The 21,976-nt window shown below is 36.4% G+C and overlaps 1 protein-coding gene across 1 annotated transcript in view; it reads right to left on the reverse strand.

The window, feature by feature from the left end:
- Positions 1-7,262: 7,262 nt before the first annotated feature.
- Positions 7,263-21,976, reverse strand: part of LOC106867962 (mitochondrial dicarboxylate carrier) — a 70,274-nt gene continuing 55,560 nt past the window's right edge. The window contains exons 5-9 of the mRNA XM_014913044.3: positions 19,580-19,694; positions 16,240-16,332; positions 15,306-15,386; positions 13,503-13,559; positions 7,263-10,435 (exon numbers count right to left, since the gene is read on the reverse strand). Coding sequence (XP_014768530.1) covers positions 10,340-10,435; positions 13,503-13,559; positions 15,306-15,386; positions 16,240-16,332; positions 19,580-19,694 — 442 coding nt within the window. The 3' untranslated portion in view covers positions 7,263-10,339. The remainder of the gene's footprint in view (positions 10,436-13,502; positions 13,560-15,305; positions 15,387-16,239; positions 16,333-19,579; positions 19,695-21,976) is intronic.

Below are 21,976 nucleotides of genomic sequence, written 5' to 3' on the forward strand. Positions count from 1 at the left end.
AAGGTTTAGTAATACCTCTTCTAACTCTTTACTTTCTGAGTTCAAATACTGCCAAGGTCAACTTTACTTTCCATCCTTGTATGGTTGATAACATAAAATACCAGTCAATTGCTGGGATTAATGTAATCAAATTGCCTCACCCCTGAAACTTGCTGTCTTGGCACCAAAATTAGAAATGGATTGCAATATTTAGTGTCATCCATTTTTTAAAAATTTCAAATCCGGTCACAATAGTCATCTTTAGTTTTCATTTCTTTGATGTCTCAGCTTAATTTCATTACTTATAATTTCATTTAATACACCCAAATAGTAATAAATAAATAAATAAATAAATAAATGAATAAATAGATATATTCTCAAGCTAGAATAACATTATTATAGAAAATTGCAAAGCATTTTATATATTTAAAAACAACATCCAGTATACATTTTTTCCCTAAAAAAATAGAAAACAAAATTGAAGAGATAATAAAAAAATATTTAAAAAAAACAAACTATATTTCAGAATTTAAAAACAAAAACTCAGAACATTTAATAAAAAAAAACCCAAAAATGTCATGTTAAAATAATAACAACCCTCTAAAACATTGTAACCTATTTTAAATGCAGATGTAATTTGTTTAATTTCTAAACATTAAATGTCATCATAGATGCAGCAGTAAAACAACAACCACAAAAAAGACTAGTTCAGATACTTAATGGCCTTTTGTAACAGAACTCCTCAGCTCTATGGAAATGCCAAAAAGTAACAATGAGGATGAAGATGATGAAGATGATGATGGTGACGGTCGTGATGTTGAGTAACTGGTGCTGTGGGTAAGATGGGGATGAAGAATGTAAAAGACAATGACATTAATGATGAAAAGAAGTTATGATGATGTCAGTGATTGATGATGACTATGATGGTAATGGTGATGATGATGATGATGGTGTTTACATTATTGCAATGGAAAAAATTGCAATGCAAATTATTATTATCATTATTATTATTATTATCATTATTAAGGCAGTGAACAGGCACAATTGTTAGCACAGCGGGGGGAAATGCTTAGCGGTATTTTATCTACTTTCACATTCTGAGTTCAAATGCCACCAGGGTTGACTTAGCCTTTCATCCTCTCGGGGAGGTCAATAAATTAAGTACCAGTTATGTATTGGGGTTGATATAATCAACTTAATCCCTTCTCCCAAATTTGAGGCCTTGTGCTTGCAGTAGAAAGTATTATTATTATTATTATTATTATTATTATTATTATCATTATTATTCAAGTGCTTAGCCTGCAGAATCATTAGTATGTCAAGAAAAATGCTAAGTGGCATTTCTTTACCTTTTAAGTTCCGAGTTCTGAGTTCAAATTCTGCCAAGGGTGGTTTTTACCTTTCATCCTTCTAGGGTCAATAAAATAAGTAACCTGTTGAGTACTGGAGTCAATGTGATTGACTGTTCGCCTCCCCACAAATTCCAGGATTATTATCATTATTATTAAGGTGGTGAGTAGCAAGAATCATTCATGCATTGGACAAAATGCTTCACAGCATTTCATCTGGTTCATTACATTCTAAGTCCAAATTCTGCACATCGTGTGTGTGTGTGTGTGTGTGTGTGTGTGTGTGAAAGCTATCATATCTGCCTCTTGCATAAAGTTGTCTGAGTTAAAAAGAAACTGTGTCAACATGCTTACATTCCCCGAAAACATTACAGCCTGTGGCTCTGTGCCCCTGAAGAAGCAGAATAAAAGCTTCTTTACTTGATAAACAGGAAATGGTTGATGACAGGAAGAGTATCCACCCGTAACAACAATGCCTCAAATATACCACCGTAATTATATTCTCGTAACTTAGCAGTTCAGCAAAAGAGACCAATAGAATAAGCATCAGACTTAAAGATAAGTACTGGGATGAATTTGTTCAACAAAATCCTTCGAAGTGGTGCCCCAGCATGACTGCAGTCCAATGAATGAAACAAGTAAAAGATAAAAGATGTAAAAACAGACATATAAATAAATTTTAAAAAATGAATGATTATAAAAAAGTAAGCCATTGAAGTCTTTGAGAAAGTAAAACAATTTTATTTTATCAACAGGACAAATTTAAAGAAAATTAACAAGTATTTTAAAAAAATAATTAAGAACTGGACAGTCACAAAAATTATTTCCGTTGTTTACATATGAAAATAACATAGTAGTTTATATAACGACTTGGAGAAAAGGAATGGTAATGGCAGTGATTGTAGTAGTAATAGTAGTAGTAGTAGTAGTAGTAGTAGTTGTAGAATTAGTAGTACCTGAGTGGATGATTAGGATCTGATGAAGCTCCCCTGTGCGCTCTCTGAAATCTTCTCATAGTTCTTCTCAGTACCAACTGACAATGGTAAAGATAACTTTGTTTCTTTCTGATATTTTGTCATAAGCATAACTAAACTTTGAAACAGAACTTTACAGTCCTTATTAAAAACTTCTAGTTACCTCCAAAGTATTCTAATCTTGTTTTACGTGACTTGATTTCTGGCACTTCAGTCAGCTCTGTGTTAAGTTGTTCTCTATCTGGTTCTAACTGCTTCACCCCAGGAGGAATTTCTTATATTCTACGCAATGGATGGTCAAGTTAAAAAAGTAATGGACAACCAGCTACAAAGTAGACTGTGTGTATTATCATTAACACGACATTGTGTTTAAGGTTAAATGATGATTCAGCTGTCAAATGTCCCAGTCTACTTGGCCATAAACAGAATCTACAGACCAGGAATGACTGACCCATAAGAACACAGTTAAATTCTCAACATCAAGAATGAAGGAGTCTCTCTGTGTGGTAGCTTGAATTACTAGAAACATCAGCCAAATCTCTCTCAAATTACATTCAACCATCTTAAAAAAAGATAAGGACAATCTAGTCCTAGATTGTTTTGCAATATATTAAAAAGAAAAAAACAACATTAGTACAAAGCTGAAATGCCTTTGATTGTGGTGTCTATTGATGTAATCCTTTAGCATTTAAACCCACTATATCCGGCCCAAATATTCTACATGTTTTATGTTCAAAGTGGCCAGATCCAGCCTCTCACACCTACACTCCAATGTCATTCTAAAAATAAACAGTCACATCATCAAAATCTCAAAGCTACAAGATAATTCATGATTCATTTCAAAGCAATGTGAACGACTAAGTATTACACTTGACAGAGTAATCTGGGTTAAAGCTGACTCTGGGACTAAACAACATCAACAACAACAATAACCATAGTCTACTAAAAGAGAAGCTGCTGGTCAACAGAGTCTACAACTCAAATTCAATTCTATTTTGGCTTCATTTCTCTTCCTTGATTTTGATAGTTCATGAAAAAAAAAACCCCAAAACTCTACTGAGTTTCTTTGGACAGGATTCAAAGATTTATAAAGAAATAAATGTTCAGTGGAATCATTGCTGCTATATTATTATTAGTGCTTGTTTCTTTTAAGTCCTAATGGAATGAAAGGAAAAGATGACAGAAACAGGATCGGAGCATAGAACCAAATGGAATACTGTTACAGATTTATCATTTACACAATCTCTCCTGCCAGAAATAAGTATGATGATTTTACTATGATTAGATGGGAGTTCACAGGATTATTTGGACAAGAAATAGGAAAAACTGCAAGACAGAACTCCAATGGGATTTGTGTAGTAGGATTTAACCCTAATGATCTCCCTTGAATTCAACAATAACGTTAACATGTCAATTCAGAAACATTCAAACCACTACTAGTTTGTTTTTGTTTTATTATATCTATATAATTTTGTATCTTAAAGAAAGAGAGAAAGAAAGGTGTCAGATTTAAGATAAAAATCCATACTTAGTTTTTTTTTAATGTTTTTTTTTTTTAATAACCCTGAATAATATATTAGCATTTAATGAAATAAAATACTTGAGCAATCAGTGCAGAGTTTCTCAGATAGGTTTCTGCGAGTAATGATACTGATTATGACGATTGAATAGCATCAGACAGTTACCACATAAATAAAACATATCTTCTTCATTTAGGTATAATAAGAAAGCAATACAATGAAATAACAAGTAAGATGAAATTTGTAACAGGAGACTGGACACTCGTTCTATAATATTCACAATGTTGCAGAAGAAAACGAAACATTTACACACACAAAATTATATATATATATATATATATATATATATATATATATATATATAAAATTTATCTATATATATTTTGTGCTTGTGCCACGTAAAAAGCACTAAGTCCACTCTGCTGAGTGGTTGGTGTTAGGAAGGGCATCCAGCTGTAAAAATCCTGCCAAAACAGTCACAGAAGTCTGGCACAGGATTCTGCCTGGCTGGCTCTTAAGAAACCATCCCACCTACGCTAGCATGGAGGGCGTGTGTGTGTGTGTGTGTGTGTGTGTGTGTGTGTGTGTGTGTGTGTGTGTGTGTGTGTGTGTGTGTGTGTGTGTGTGTGTGTGTGTGTGTATGTATTTAGTCCTCCTGAGTGTCCAAAAATCACCCTCCCCATGAAACAAGTTGGTAAGTTTAGTTGCTGATAGCCCAACTATGCAACATGTTGTACTGGGTTACATGTTACCAGTAGCACTATGAAGCAACCTGACCCACATATGTTTGTGTGTAACTTGAGTTTTCATGGGAGAGAGTTTCCTTTATACAACTTAAGATAAATCACCAATTGCATAAATGTTATCTAATTCATCCTATCAAACTATACACGTATATAAATACACACACACACACACACACAAGCGTCTAGCTGATCTCATGAGCATGACCCAATATGTTGTACCACATTTTTGGCAATTGTTTTAGAAAGCAGACAAAATGTCACAAGTATGACAAAACATGTTCTTGGCTCTACCACCCTTGCCACAGTGTAACACTGAGGATGTGACAGCAGGAGGGAGAGAGTGCTGCAGCCTCAGTCAGCTGGTTCTCATCTTTAGCTTAGTAGACTGAAGCAATAGGAAATGATGTGCCTTGCTCAATGACACAGAGCAATGCCCAGTTCAGGAACTGAAGTAGTGAATTTATGATTGTGAGCCTAACACAATGGCCACATGCTTCTATAGATTTATACACACACACAACACATACTCTTTTACTTGTTTCAGTCATTTGACTGCGGCCATGCTGGGGCACTGCCTTTAGTCGAGCAAATCGACCCCAGGACTTATTCTTTGGAAGCCTAGTACTTATTCTATCGGTCTCTTTTTGCCAAACCATTAAGTTACGGGGACGTAAACACACCAGCATCGGTTGTCAAGCGAAGTTGGGGGGACAAACACAGACACACAAACATATACACACACACACACACACACACACACACACATATATATATATATATATATATATATATATATATATACATATATACAACGGGCTTCTTTCAGTTTCCGTCTACCAAATCCACTCACAAGGCTTTGGTCGGCCCGAGGCTATAGTAGAAGACACTTGCGCAAAGTGCCACGCAGTGGGACTGAACCCAGAACCATGTGGTTGGTAAGCAAGCTACTTACCACACAGTCACTCCTGCGCCTATATATGAATATATCTAAATATATGTTACGTCAGATCATTATGTAACCCTGTAAGACCTGTTGCATGGTCAGACTACTGGCAACTAAATTGGTGATGCTATCAAATCTGCTTGGTAAGAAGGATAGTTTTCATTCTGTCCTACCACCTTGTAGGATGGAAAACAAAACCTATCAAAGGCCAAATGAACTCAGAAGAGTCAACAGCCATCCAACAGCTGGGACACACCTCCTAATCTTTGTTTAAACATTTCTCTTGAGCAAATGCATGTATGTATATATGTCAGTGGCTAGCATATAAAAAAATTACCATATCGGTAAAATTAATTTTTAAGAATATAACTATAATTAAGAATGCTGGAATGCCAGTGCCTATATGCTAGAAGTAGATGTCAAATACCTACAATCCACTCTAAATTTGTTCTCTAATAGATGGAATGTATATGTGCGAAATGCATGTATATATTGGTATCTGTATGAAGAAATTTATTGGTATGTATATATATATTTTTCGCTTATATACTTGTTGGTGTATCTCTACTAAGGATTGCAAATTAATCTTTATTACAGAGCATGAAATCTTAAGATATAAGATTATCCGACATTTTGTAAATCTTGCTTCTTACCTCGCATCTAACTTGGGGTTATAAATAGAGAACAAATTTAAAGTGGATTGTAAGTATTTGACATCCATTTCCAGTGTAGAGGCGCTGGCATTCCATCACCCTTAATTATAACTATATTTTCATAATTATCCACTTAAAAATTAATTTTATCAATATTGTCATTTTTTGTTTTTGTGTTAGCCACTGATATAATCATTTTAATAATTATATTCTCAATTTATAAGTATAAATAATTTTTGAGTTCTCTAGTCATTATATTATGCTGCGGTACTGTATTTGATCCGTATGATTTCTGACATGAACCACATGGTCGAGATGGGCTAATTGATGGAATGTATATGTGGAAAATGCATGTATATATTTGGTATCTGTATGAATAAATTTATCGGTATGTATATGTATTTTTTGCTTATATGTTTGTCAGTGTGTCTCTACCGAGGATTGCAAAGTAATCTTCATTACAGAGTATGAAATCTTAAGATATAGGATTATCCGATATTTTGTAAATCTTCTTGCTCATTACTTTGTATTCGACCTAGGGTTATAAACAGAGAACAAATTTAGAGTGGATTGTAGGTATTCGACATCTACTTCTAGCGTACAGGCATTGGCATTCTAGCGCCCTTAATTATAATTATATTTAAAAATATATACATATATATTCATATATATACACATACATACATATGCACAAAGATAGATAGATAGATAGATAGATAGATAGATAGATAGATAGATAGATAGATAGATAGATAGATAGATAGATAGATAGATAGATAGATAGGTAGATGGATAGATAGGTAGGTAGATTAGTAGATTGAAAGACAGATATATGTGTGTATTACAAATTGAGGAATTCAATATATATATTGACTTCTTTGCTATTAGGACTTATATACATAAATGCATACATACAAACACACACACATGGTCATATTTATATATACATGTATATTTATATACATGTATACACAGACACATTTATATATATATATATATATATATATATATATATATATATATATACATACATACATATATACACACACATACATATATACACTTATATACACATATAAACTCACATAAAGGTTTTAATATCTGAATATGGAAAACGATTTATTTCTGTTCTGTAAAAACAGTCGTTCATCTACCTGACATCAGACTGACATGCTAAAAATATATCATTTTCATTTATTGGCTCCGCGAGAGAAAATTATTTTTCCCACCCAAAACTGATTCCATAAAATAAACTATAAACAATAAAAATTGAAATTTTTTAAAAACATCACTTGTTTGGCTGCATTTCTAGAGCCATTAAGCATAGCTGCCATGAAGAATGAAGTCACCTGTACATGACACTGCAACAGAGAGAGAGAGAGAGAATAGTTAACTCAGAGTGTGTGTGTGCACATATGATTGTTTCTTTTAGAGAGATAGTCAGCTGTGTGAGTATATGAGTGCACGAATGAGAGAACTAGAAGGAAAGTGTAAGACAGAGAAAGAACAGGAAAAGGAAAAAAAAAAAAAAGTAATCACATTCCCGTAAATTTGACTGTAAAAACAGATGTAACTGACTGTGTAAATACTGCGATGCAAGAATGAAAAATAAAACATTCACTCAAATTTAAAGAAGAAATCTGTGCCAAACATGTGACAATGAAGGCAAAAGCTGTGTCTCACATGTATAATCAAACTGGGGGAAAAAAACCTCACCCAAGTTCGTGACTGACTTAACAGAAGTCACATCACACGGATATGACTGCAATGATAAAAGCTAGCATATAAGGATGCTTGTAATATCAAGAGATATCACATAGGTAAGACAGCCATGTCCATAAACATCATATAAGTAAGAGTGTTTTTTCAATAGACATTATATAAGACTACCATATCCATAAGCATCATAGACATTATATAAGACTGCCATATCAATATACATCATATAAATATGACTGCCATATCCAAAGACATCATACTAGAGAGATGTCAATGGTTTCCTCCAGTTATGGATTTAATGATAGTAAAAGTCTTCATACAAATAAGATTGCAATGGAAATGCTTTCATATTGCATTTGGCATGAGTGCAGAGAGCTACTCATAAATGCAATAAAATAAAGCTTTCATACAAAGATGAGAGCAATAGTAGAGATTTCATACAAGTACGAAAGCAATTGTAAAAGCCTCTATACTTGTATAACTGCAATGAAAAAGTCTTCATACAAGTATGACTGCAATGAAAAAGCCTTCATACTAGTACGACTGCAATGGAAAAAGCCTTCATACTAGTATGACTGCAATGGAAAAAGCCTTCATATTAGTATGACTGCAATAGAAAAAGCCTTCATACTAGTACGACTGCAATGGAAAAAGCCTTCATATTAGTACGACTGCAATGGAAAAAGCCTTCATACTAGTATGACTGCAATAGAAAAAGCCTTCATACTAGTACGACTGCAATGGAAAAAGCCTTCATACTAGTATGACTGCAATGGAAAAAGCCTTCATATTAGTATGACTGCAATAGAAAAAGCCTTTATACTAGTATGACTGCAATAGAAAAAGCCTTCATACTGGTATGACTGCAATGGAAGATGCCTTCATATAAGTATGACTAAATTGAAAAATGCCTTCATACAAGTATGACTGCACTTTTAAAAGTCTTCATACAAGTATGACTGCAATGCAAAAAAACCTTCACAAAGGTATAAGAGAGGTAGTGGTACAATGTTGGACAATGATGATTATGCAGACTAATGGGCAGGCCTGAGTAAGACATTTTGAAGAATCTGGCAATTGTCCACACATGTAAGTTTCCCCTCTCCATGCCACCAGTGTTTATCCAAGAGAAAAGCCAACTTGGGCTGATACAGCTTGGCACTAGTGTTGTCACAGGATTGCTGTCAGAACACTAAGAGCCAAAATAGGTAGTGCAAGGCACCTTGCCTGATCTAATAATTCTGCCAATCCATCACCTTAGATTGGTACTTTTTTAATTGATTCTGAAAGGATGAAAGGCAAGGTTGACCTTGGTTGGATTTGAACTCAGAGTGCAGAGAGTTAGAACAAATACTGCTGAATATAATGCATCAAATATGAGAGGAATTATATTCAATGTCCTAATGTATCAATTTGCTATGTTATACAAGTATGAGCACAATGGAAAAAGCCTTTATACAAGTATGGCTGCAATACGAAAAGCCTTCATGCAAGTATGACTAAATGGAAAGACTTCATACGAGTATGACTGCAGTGGAAAAGCCTTCATACAGATAGGACCACAATGGAAGAAGCCTTCATACAAGTATGACTGCAATCAAAAAAGCCTTCATACAATTATGACTGAAATTGTAAAGCTGTCATAAAAGTATGACTACAGTGATAACAACCTTTATACAAATATGATGCAATGGCAAAAGAAGGCAATGATTGTCATACAAGTACAACTGAGCTGAAAATAGCCTTCATATGAATCTGACTGAAATGGTGAAGGATTTCTTACAAGTATGACTGCAAGGGCAAAAACTATCATGCAGATATGATTGCAATAGCAAAAACAAGCATTCAAGCATTACTCAAATTGCATAAGCTGTCTTGTGAATGATAGAAAACATTTGATTGTATACATTGGAAGATAAATTCATGTCATATGCGTGTAACTGTGATGGAAAATGCTATCACAAAATTGTAATAACAATGGTGTAAAAACAGACAGTTGCTCACGTGTGACTGCAATTATAAAACAGTCCAATATCTTTTGACTAGAAAGGTAAAGTATGTCAGTCACTTTTGACAGCCATGAAAAAGTGAAAAATGTTATCGGTAATGTTATCTGCAATGTAAGGAATAAGACACTTGTGAGTGTGTAACAGCAAAGGAGAAATAAGTCACCTCTCTCTCTGATTGTAATAAAGAATACAAGTTACCTCCCTAAGAGCAGTTGACAGTGTGTAGACTTCATAAAACAGTAGAAATCAATTAATATAAATTTCACTTATTTAAAATAAATACCATTTCAGTTATAAAATAAAATTTCCTCTTACAAAAGTTTTTTTATAGTAATGAGCCAAATATTTACTAAACCCACCAAATATATTCAATTTTTTTTTACAAGAAGCTAAAACAAGGAACCAAACCTAAGTACAGAGTTCTATTCACTAAAAGTCAAAGTGGTATTATACATCATCGCCAAAATTCATTCGAATTTGTTCAAGGAAGATGAATGTGAAAACAGTGTGTGGACCAAGTCGTACAAAGGCTGGTATGAAACCCTGCAAATAAACAACAAAATAGGATCAATTAAAAACTGAATTAGAAGTACAGAAATATAATGAAAGGCGGCATGTTGATGTATGCTGCATCCAAGAGATAAGGTGGAGAGGGGCTTCAGCCAGATTCCTCACAGGCAAAACTCATAGGTATAGAATCTTCTGGGAAGGTAACAGTGATGGGGTAGGTGGTGTGGGCATACTTCTTGCAGAGAAACGGGTGGATAAGGTCATACAGATAGTCAGAGTGAGCAATAGAGTGTTTAAGCTCAGGCTAGTCTTGCAGAATAGCATAGTGTCAGTTATTTCTGCTTATGCCCCACAAGCAGGCCAACCAAATGAACAGAAGGACCATTTTTATGATGTTCTCCTGCAGGCTACCTCTAAGACAAATGACAAGGATCTCATCTTCATGGCTGGGGACTTCAATGTGCATGGTGGGCAACAGCCAGGTATTTTCCATGGTGTACATGGGGGCCATGGAACTGGTTCACGAAACAAAGAGGGAACAAGGCTACTGGAGTTCTGTAATGCAAATAACCTGTTGATCTGCAACAACTTCAGGAAGCCGACCAGCCACCTGATAACCTACCAATCAGGTGGTTATGCTAGCCAGATCGATTACATTCTCACCAGGCAGCAGGATGCATGGTTGCTCTTAAATACAAAGACCCTCCCTGGTGAAGAATGTATCCCCCAGCATAGACTAGTTGCTAGTGATTTTAGACTCCAGACCAGAAGCAGACCAATCTGGAAAAGAAGGATTTGGAAGCTTAAGAACCCTTCATGTGCTCAGAGATTTAGGGACATCCTAAGTGAGAAATTTGATGAGAGGGAGGAGGAGCTACAAACTTGTGACATAAAGGGCAACTGGGAATTCCTATGGGACAGCTTGCTGAGAGCCACAGACCAAATCTGTGGGTGGTAATATTGTGGTGGTGGAATGATGTGGAAGAAAAGGCCATTAGAGCAAAGAAACAGGCCTGGAAGGACTGGAAGAGTGGGGGTAGCAGGTAATAGTGAGAAAGGAAGTTAGGCAACAGGTATATCTAGCCAAAGGAGAAGCAGAAAAGAAGAAGTTTGCCTATGTTCAGTGATGTGAGGACCAAAGAATTGAAGTGTTTCAGATTGCAAGACAGTGTGTGAGAGAAAACTGTGATATCATAGGAGAGAAATGTGTCTGAATGGATGATGGTGCACTTGCATTTAATGATTCTGCAAAGAAAGAGGCTTGGAAATGCCATTATGAAAGACTGATGCATATGGAGAATGAATGGGAAGAGGAGAGTCTGCCAAATGTTGACCCAACTGAGGGACCAGCTATCCAAATTGACAGTACCTTGGTAGATAAAGCAATTAAGGATATAAAGACAGGGAAAGCCCCCAATCCATCAGGAATCACCACTGAGATGCTTAAAATATCTGACGGTGTGGGTTATAGTCACCCATATTCATGGACCACGAAGGAGTCATACCCAATGACTGGTGTAGCAGCACCATAGTCAACTGCTACAAAGGTAAAGGTGATGCCTTAGATAGAAATAATTACAGAGGTGTCAAATTGTTGGATCAGATGATGAAAGTTACGGACAGAGTCATAGCCTAACTAATTAGGGAGGAGTTAGCCTAGATGAGATACAGTTTGGTTTTGTGCCAGGCAGAAGCACCATTGATGTTATATTTCTGATAAGGCAGCTGCAGGAGAAATACTTAGCCAAAGATAAACCTCTGTACTTGGCCTTTGTTGACTGGGAGAAAGCCTTTGACTGGGTTCCCTGATTCTTTATCTGGTGGTCAATGTGGAAACTAGGGACACATCCCTGTATAAGCTATGTACAGGGAGGGATGCTACCAGTAAGGTGAGGGTTGGCAATGAATACAATGAAGAATTCAGGGTACAAGCAAGGGTTCACCAAGGATCAATGCTCAGCCCCCTCTTGTTTACCATAGTCCTCCAGGCAATAACAGAGGAATTTAAGACAGGCTGTCCCTGGGAGCTCCTCTATGCTGATGACCTTGCTCTTATAGCTGAGTCACTAACAGAACTAGAGAAGTTTGAGGTATAGAAGCAAGGTCTAGAATCGAAGGGTCTTAGAGTTAACCTAGTTCTATGCTACAAATTTCCTGTTTAAAGTCGTCTAAAACTTCCATTAAAATTACATACTAATTCATGTTTCATGCATCATTTTAATAATGACAATGTTAGTTTATTAAATTCTTCATTATTTTCAAAACTGATTGAAATAAAAGGCAGTCTCAACAAAAACATTTAAGAAAAGAATTACTATGTTCAGAGAACTGCATTCATTTCAAAACAGAGTGTAGCAACTATTTAGAGAACTCAGTTAAACAAATCAACTTCTGTATCTATGTTCTTTTAAAATCTAATACTCAATCAATCAGTCCATTTTGCCAAACTACAAATATAGGGACCTAAACAAACCAAACCAATTGTCAAATAGTGGGGTGGGAGCACAAACACAAACACACACACATACATATACAATATAGTCATGCAGTTCCCCTTTGAATCAGAGATGATGCATAGTTGATGTGAATCTTGTGTTGCAGCACTGGATGCAAATTCTTTCAGAATCATACAGCATCTTTAACCTCAGTTAATGAAGAATTACAATGTAAGAAAGTGTGCTGGAGATTTTACCAATACTACCCACTTCCTGAGAGTATAGATTTAGCATACAACACACGAGAGAATATTTTATTTATGGGAACCATTTTGAGCGTGGCCGTTGCCAATACCACCTGACTGGCCTTCGTGCAGGTGACACGTAAAAGCACCCACTACACTCTCTGAGTGGTTGGCGTTAAGAAGGACATCCAGCTGTAGAAACTCTGCCAAATCAGATTGGAGCCTGGTGTAGCCATCTGGTTTCACCAGTCCTCAGTCAAATCGTCCAACCCATGCTAGCATGGAAAGCGGACGTTAAACGATGATGATGATGATGATGATGATGATGATGATGATGGGATTTTCAATAGATTCACAACAATCTTTCTATTCCAGGGAATTCTTTTGTTGAATTTTTCAGAAATTAACATTTATACTTACTTTAAAAAAACCTAATGGACCATTTTTGCTAATCTCAATAGCACAGGCTAGAATGTTCTGAAAAAAAGAAAAGAATAGAAGAAAACAAAATAAAACAATATGGTAGAATTTATGAATGACAAACTTGCATTTTTAAGAACATTTAACATTAAAGAATTATCTGTTGAAATGGAATTGGTCAGAGTTGTTTACATTTCAAATGAAAAATGATTACTAGGGCTTCCAATGTTTAGAATCAGTTCAAAGAACATAAATTCACTTAGTGTTTGTAGATTAGTGAGAGAGAGAAAGAGACATAGAGAGAGGAGAAAGAAAGAAAGAGAGTTGGTCTAAATATTTGTATCACTTAACAAAGTTGATTTTCTCTTTTAAATTCTTTGTAAAAATCTAATCTAGTTTACTATAAATTGTGTGCATTTTCCTTTTATAGAACAGAGTTTGACATCATTTTAATGTCCACTTTTGATTAGATTCATTCCCAATGTTCCATAAACCGTTCAATCATGGAGAAATACCTTGCTTAGAAAAAGGGGGAGAGTTGGTGACAGGAAGGGCATCAGGCCAAAAAATGAGCTTCACCAGCAGCAGCACTACCATCACCACAACCACCATATTTTTAAATCCACTTTTCCATACTTGCAGTAGTCAGATGAAATTCATTGGAGCAGATTTTCTTGGGTTGGCTGAATTTCCTATCATCAATCCTCACCAATTTCTAAGTGAGGTAATATTACCTTCTGGCTGGACTCGTTTTCATGGGAGACTGGAAATGAGGGACTATGATGATGACAATCATTTATAGCTGTCCCATCATATAAAGACAAGGAAACACAAACACACACACATATAATTAAATGCATATATGATGATGATGGATTCTCCAGTCATTAGACAATGTATGAGGGTTCGACAATTTCTTACCGAACAACCACACAGATAATTTGTTTATAGTGATCAAATGTTTGTGTAGACATACACTCACTCCCTCCATCAAATCGACTTTACCTGTACAGGTGCAACAGGTGCCACATGTCAGATGACGATATGAAAACCAAGAAATGAAGTGTTTTGCTCAAGAACAAAACACAACACCCGGTCTGGGAACTGAACCCATGATCTCGCAATCGTGAGTGCAACACCTTAACCACTGAGCCACACACATCTGTACACATTAACTATATACTCTGTAAAGTAACCGGTGTTAGGAAGGACATCCAGCTGGAGAAACCATGACAGAACAGACAATGGAGCTTAGTGCAGCCTTACCAATTCCTGTCAAACCATCCAATCCATGCCAGCATGGAAAACAGATGGTAAACAATGACAATAATATATACATCATCATCATTTAGCATCTCTTTCCATACTGGCATGGGTTGGATGGTTAACCAGGGCTGGTGAGCTGGAGAGCTGCACCAAGTTCCAGTCAGATTTGGCATGGTTTCTATGGCTGGATGCTCTTCCTAATGCCAACCACTCCAAGAGTGTAATGGCTGCTTTTTACATAACACTGGCATTGGCCACAACTACGATTTCACTTGTCTTGATTAGTCTTCTTTTCAAGCATGGCATATTGTCAAAGGTCTCAGTCACTTATTACCTCCATGAGGACACATATAATCTGTGTGTGCATGTGTGAAGTGTGTGTGTGTATATATATATATATATATATATATATATATATATATATAGAGAGAGAGAGAGAGAGAGAGAGAGAGAGAGCAAGAGCTTCAGATAACAATCATGCAATTTCATATTAATTACACTAATTAGAGTTTTTTGTTTTGAGTATATAATTTTTACCTTGTATGTTCCAGGTGGAGCATTCATAATTCTTGTTTTCATGACATCTAGAGGCATAGTGAGAAGAGTTGCAATTGTACCCTGCAATGGAAATATAAGTAGATATGAAAACAATCCTTTGGGTATTAACCCACTGGGTTCAATGAAACAAATTCCATTTTAATGTGATGTAAATTATAACCTTCTTTCGAAATTGCTCATATCAATTGTTGAGAGAAATCACCAGACACTTGATACCTAATTAGGGGTTTGCTACTCTTCATTTTAACTGTCCTGTGACTCTCAACTAGTATCATGGAAGACACAAAAGTAATTTTCAAGGCAATTTCTTTTTTTATATTTTCCATGCCCAGAAATATGGTAAATATTATTTTGGATGCATTCCATTCCCTTGGCTAGTCTTATTCAATGCAGAGCTAGCTTTGCTGGCTGCTGTTATCACTCTGGACACCAAGCCATATCAGATATTATACTTTGGAGGATTTGCATCCAAAAAGAAGATGAAAACCACCCAGCAGCATTGATGTTATTGGCAGAGACACACAACATAAAACCTGAAGAACTACCAAAGTCAACAGAACATGGATTCCTGGTAGAGTGAGTAAAAAATGCATTTCCGTTGTAGCCATTTGAGGAATAAGATCTCAAGACTAAAATATGTTCTTGATTTGTAGTGGGTAAAAATATTTTAAGTGACTGCGTTTTTAGGGGGAGGGGGGGTTGTAACAAATTCCACTGAAACTTCAGTTGAATTTGAGTTGTCTTTTAAAGCTTATTCTTTAGAATTTCCATTGTAGTTGTGAGTAATTCAGAAGAATATATAGCTGGCATGCATGCATGCGTCCATCCACCCATCCATCTACCCATCCATACATACCTACATACATACATACATACATGAATAAAATATGACAAACTTTTGTGTTGTACTTACTGCCATAATACTGGAAGAAAAGTGTGTGACAAGATTGTCTGAGAAGAAACCTGTGCCCAGAAGAGATGATTTGATCTGGTCATAACAAGCAAGCTGAAATTCAAAGAAATATGTAAGACTTCACATCACACACCAAATAAATTAGGAAAACAACTGTAAACAGTTTCTGAAATATTTCAGAGAATAAATAATAGTAAAACTAAATGTTATGCAACAATCTAAAATAATAAGACAAAAAAAACCATATAAGTTATTCCAATAACAAAGTTGTTGGAACACAAATTGAAGACTTCAACCACCTACTATAGCGGCAGGGTCACCAAAATCTTGTGAGTGGATTTGGTAGGCAGAATCTGAAAAAAAACCCATAATATATGTTTAGGTGCAGGAGTGGCTGTGTGGTAAGTAGATTGCTTACCAACCTCATGATTCCGAGTTCAGTCCCATTGTGTGGCACATTGGGCAAGTGTCTTCTACTATAGTCTTGGGCCGACCAAAGCCTTGTGAGTGGATTTGGTAGACAGAAACTGAAAGAAGCCCATCGTCATCATCATCATCATCATTATCGTTTAACATACGCTTTCCATGCTAGCATGGGTTGGACGATTTGACTGAGGACTGACAAACCGGATGGCTGCACCAGGCTCCAATCTGTTGTATATATGTGTGTATATATATATATATATATATATATATATATATATATATATATATATATGTTTGTGTGTCTGTGCTTGTCCCTCCAGCATTGCTTGACAATCGATGCTGGTGTATTTATGTCCCCATAACTTAGCGGTTCGGCAAAAAGAGACCGATAGAATAAGTTCTAGGCTTACAAAGAATAAGTCCTGGGGTTGATTTGCTTGACTAAAGGCAGTACTCCAGCATGGCCGCAGTCAAATGACTGAAACAAGTAAAAGAAAAAAAAAGAATGTGATTGGAAGTGGTGGTGGTGGTGGTAGTTACAGTTCCTTGCCTTGACATTGCATGATAGTTACAAACAAGTGTCACTATGATATAAGCAGTGTTGTTCATTTCCAGTCACCCATGAAAACATGTTAAGCTTGGAAACAGGTGAGGATTAGTGACAGGAAGTACATCAAGCTGTAGAAAAGCTTCCTCAGTAAATTCTGTTTGACCCATGCAAGCATATAAGAGTAGATATTTAAAAACGATAAAGGATGATGATGATGATGATATTAGATATCAATCACTCATACTTTTGCTACCACCATTCACTTATTGTTGCATTTCTTTCTATTCATCTTCTCAGTAACTAGCCTTGAGCAAACAGATACAACACAGGGTAGGAAACCACAACCATTGAATTTTTAATAAGTGAAGCATCATAAACATTTCTAGGCTGTTGAACTGGTTGTGTCAGATTTAGAAGTAAAATAGTGTAAACAAAATAAAGAAAAAAATTTAAGTAGGTCAATAGATTAATTCAGCTCTGCTTCTAAATGTTTCTTTAAATGTTTTGTATTCATTTTTCTATGCTAACATTACTAGAAATATTTTAAGGAAAATAAATATTTACATAGTTAAGAGACAACAGTCTTTTCTTTTTTTCCTTTACAGTCGAATGTTCTAGTTACAACTATCAACATTATCATCATTTAACGTACGCTTTCTATGCTGGCATGGGTTGCACGGTTTGACTGAGAACTGGCAAGCTAAGAGGCTGCACCAGGCTCCAGTCTGATCTGACAAGGTTTCTACAGCTGGATGCCCTTCCTAATGCCAACCACCTCAAGAGTGTAGTGAGTGCTTTTTACATGCCACCGGCATGGGAGCCAGTCAAGTGGTACTGGCAGCGACCATGCTCAAATAGTGCTTTTTACGTGCCACTGGCATGGGACCAGTTAGGTGGCACTGGCATCTAGTTCATAAAGAAGTAGAACCTGTTGTTATCCACATAGGCATGCAAAACACTATCAATGCTTAGTATCACTTTGTGTATTTCTTTGGCTAATTTCATGAGATGTACCACTTGTCTGGTTATGACAAATACCAAAAGAGAGTAGCTCCCAAGAACTGGTATTTTTTGCAGAAAGGAGACTCACATAAAACACACTGAGAATGTAAGCAACTTGACTTTATGAGTATTTATTAATGAAATATGTAAAGGATGCAGTCTTGAGAGCTATTAGCAAACTGTCATAAATTCAAATCTTACAACTATTATTTTTGCACTGATTGTGCTGAAACCTCTCTCTCTCATTGCTTGCTCCAGTTGTCAAACTGAAAAAAACAGGATGCCACACCTACTTTCAAATTAAATGGTTAGTGGCACACAGCACAAAGAATATCTAGCTATTTTTAATAAAATGAAGCAACATATAAAGCACTACATGTGAGCAAGTACAGAAAAACAAATCTAAAATAGGAAAAATAAAAAGGAAAAGAAACATTAACCTCAATTCTTAAAGGACTTTTGGTGGACTACTTTAAAGATATAAGAAACAAAAAAAAAAACAAATTTGATATCTTGATTTAACCTGTGCTGATGAGGCTTAATATAGCAGAAATAGGGCCTTACACAGATATTCTGTTAATAATAAAGGATCTTATGATAAAACATGGTTGCTCTTCTCATTTTTCTTCCACTGAGAAAAGAAAGAAAACAAAAACTTGCCAACTTAAAACCTAGAAAAAAAAAAGAAAAGAAAGTGATTCCCTCTCCTGAAATACATAGATTCTTCTTCCCTCCCTCCCTCTTTTTCTTTCTATCTCTCTCCTCCCTTTCTCTCTCTCTCTCTCACTCTCACTCACTGCCATAATAACACATCTAGCAAGCAACAGACGCATGAAAAAATAAATCATTTTGAGTTAATCGCTTAAAACTTAATGAAATAATTATAAGACTTTAGAAATAAGAACTTTATTCCATATGACCTAATAAATTACAAAATAATAAAAGCAATACATCGTATAGGTGCAGGAGTGGCTGTGCATTAAGTAGCTTGCTTACCAACCACATAGTTCCAGGTTCAGCCTCATTGCGTGGTACCTTGGGTAAGTGTCTTCTGCTATAGCCTCGGGCCGACCAAAGCTTTGTAAGTGGATTTGGTTGATGGAAACTGAAAGAAATCCATCATATATGTGTGTGTGTGTGTGTTTGTGTTTCTGTGTTTGTCCCCCCACCATCGCTTGACAACCGATGTTGGTGTGTTTACGTCCCCGTGACTTAGTGGTTCAGCAAAAGAGACCGATAGAATAAGTACTAGGCTTACAAAGAATAAGTCCTGGGGTTGATTTGTTCAACTAAAGGCGGTGCTCCAGCATGGCGGCAGTCAGTCACATGACTGAAACAAATAAAAGAATAAAAGAATAATACCTGACCAATTGTCACAAGAACTGCTCTGCTGCTGGCCATGGTAGCACCATTGAACATCCGTGCTGGCCCTTCTTCACGGACCACTCGATATAGACCATCGATGGCATGTTTATAACTGGAAACATTTGTAATTAGCAAAAGAGAGAGAAAAAATATATAATTAAACATTCATTACATTTGCATTGTAGTAGGATTAGAGTAAAAAACCCTTGAGGTTAGTGTTATGGTAATTGATGAGATATGGTGATTTTTACTGATTGTTTCTTTTGCTCCTCGGCAAAACTGTAGAATGTAAGATCAAAATACTTATGTGAAACAGAGTTATTGAACACCATTAGAAGGTTAAAAGAACAAAATGCTGGCTGTAGAGTTAAAGAGCTCATTTTGCAACCATATCGTTTAGGGGTTCAGTCCTACTGCATGGCATCTTGTGCAAGCATCTTCTACTATAGTCCTGAGCCATGAAATTGTATGAAAGCCTGTATGTAAGGTGGTGAGCTGGCTGAAACGTTAGCATGCCGGGCGAAATGCTTAGCGGTATTTTGTCTGCCATATTGTTCCGAGTTCAAATTCCTCCTAGGTCAACTTTGCCTTTCATCCTTTCGGGGTCGATAAATTAAGTACTAGTTACGCACTGGGGTCGATATAATCGACTTAATCCGTTTGCCTGTCCTTGTTTGTCCCCTCTATGTTTAGCTCCTTGTGGGCAATAAAGAAATAAGAAACTGTAAGAAAGCCTGTCATGTGTGTGTGTTTGTTTGTTTCCTTCAATGCTTGATAACCAGTGTTGGTTTGTTTCCATTCCCATAAATGTGCTGTTTGGCAAAAGAGACCGATAAGGAAACGTACCAAACTTAAAAACACAAGCACTGATGTTGATTTGTTTGACCAAAACCTTCAAGGTGGTGCTCTAGCATGGCTGCAGTCCAAGGACTGAAACAAGTAAAGGATAAAATATCTGTGACGTTTGTGCCATGTAAACATCTCTCACATTATTAAGGAAAACAGTGAAAGCGATCAGTAAACAACATCATTATCCAGTATGCTGCAGCCATTATGAGTCAATGACGGCACTTGTGCCAGTGGAGCACTAACAGCACCGTCTGAGTATGATCATTGCCAGAACAGCTGTCTGGCTTCTGTGCTAGTGGCACATAAATAGCACCATTTGAGTGTGATCGTTACCAGCATCACTTTACTGGCACTTGCGCCGGTGGCATGTTACAAAATCATTCGAGCGAGATCGTTGCCAGTGCTGCTAGACTGGCTCCTGTGCAGGTGGCACGTAAAAAACAGCATTTTGAGTGTGGCTGTTGCCAGTACCGCCTGACTGGCCCTTGTGCCGGTGGCACATAAAAGCACCCAGTACACTCTTGGAGTGATTGGCGTTAGGAAGGGCGCCAGATCAGATTGGAGCCTGATGCAGCCATCCGGTTCACCAGTCCTCTGTCAAATCGTCCAACCCATGCTAGCATGGAAAGTGGACGTTAAGCGATGATGATAATGATGATTTCGTACTTGCATCTATTTATGTCTAATACTCTGCAAGATACCATTCTCCAGTAAATATAACCCATTTCAGCTCAGTTAATTGAAACAATATGGAATGAAGTGTCTTACACTGCTTGGTTTAGGAATAGAAGTCACATCCTTGAAATTGTGAGTGCAACAGCCAAACTACTAGGCTGTTGAGCTTCAAGTAAACAGCATGCTACATCTGAAATAAATATTTGTTATTCTATTCCTAACTTTCAACCTTCTCTTTTCTTATGTGGTACATAATCTGTTTATGCAGTGCACAAATAGCAAATAGTAAAAGTTGAAAAGAAAATTATGAAAATAAAAATTTGTAATGGATATTTTATTTTGATGAAAGTTTTGTAAGATAATCAGAGAAGGGACAGTTATCATATCATTTACAGGCCCTCTGAGATTAGTGACAGTGATGGAGATGATGCTTTAATTTAACCACTCTTGGAGTGGTTGGCGTTAGGAAGGGTATCCAGCTGTAGAAACTCTGCCAGATCAGATTGGAGCCTGGCGTAGCCATCTGTTTCACCAGTCCTCAGTCAAATCTTCCAACCCATGCTAGCATGGAAAGCGGACGTTAAATGATGATGATGATGATGATGATGATTTGTGGATCAGTGTCTGCAAAAAATGTTTGGGTATAGTGAAATTTTAGAGTGTTACAGATCAGAGAAGAAAGACTGGGTTATGTTTTATGTGGTTGTTTTGAGCATTGGATCTTACGGAGGCAAAGTGGCCTATTTCCTTTCAAACGCTGAGCCACACCGAGGCAAAGTGGCTGAATTCCTTTCGAGTTTGGGCCTCAAAGAAGCAATGACCAAGACCTTTGGCATTATGTTGTGCTTGAGAAGAACCATCAAGCTGAGC

This window comes from Octopus bimaculoides, chromosome 2 (genome assembly GCF_046866305.1).
Source record: "Octopus bimaculoides isolate indiv1 chromosome 2, ASM4686630v1, whole genome shotgun sequence".
Taxonomy (NCBI): Eukaryota; Metazoa; Mollusca; class Cephalopoda; order Octopoda; family Octopodidae; genus Octopus; species Octopus bimaculoides.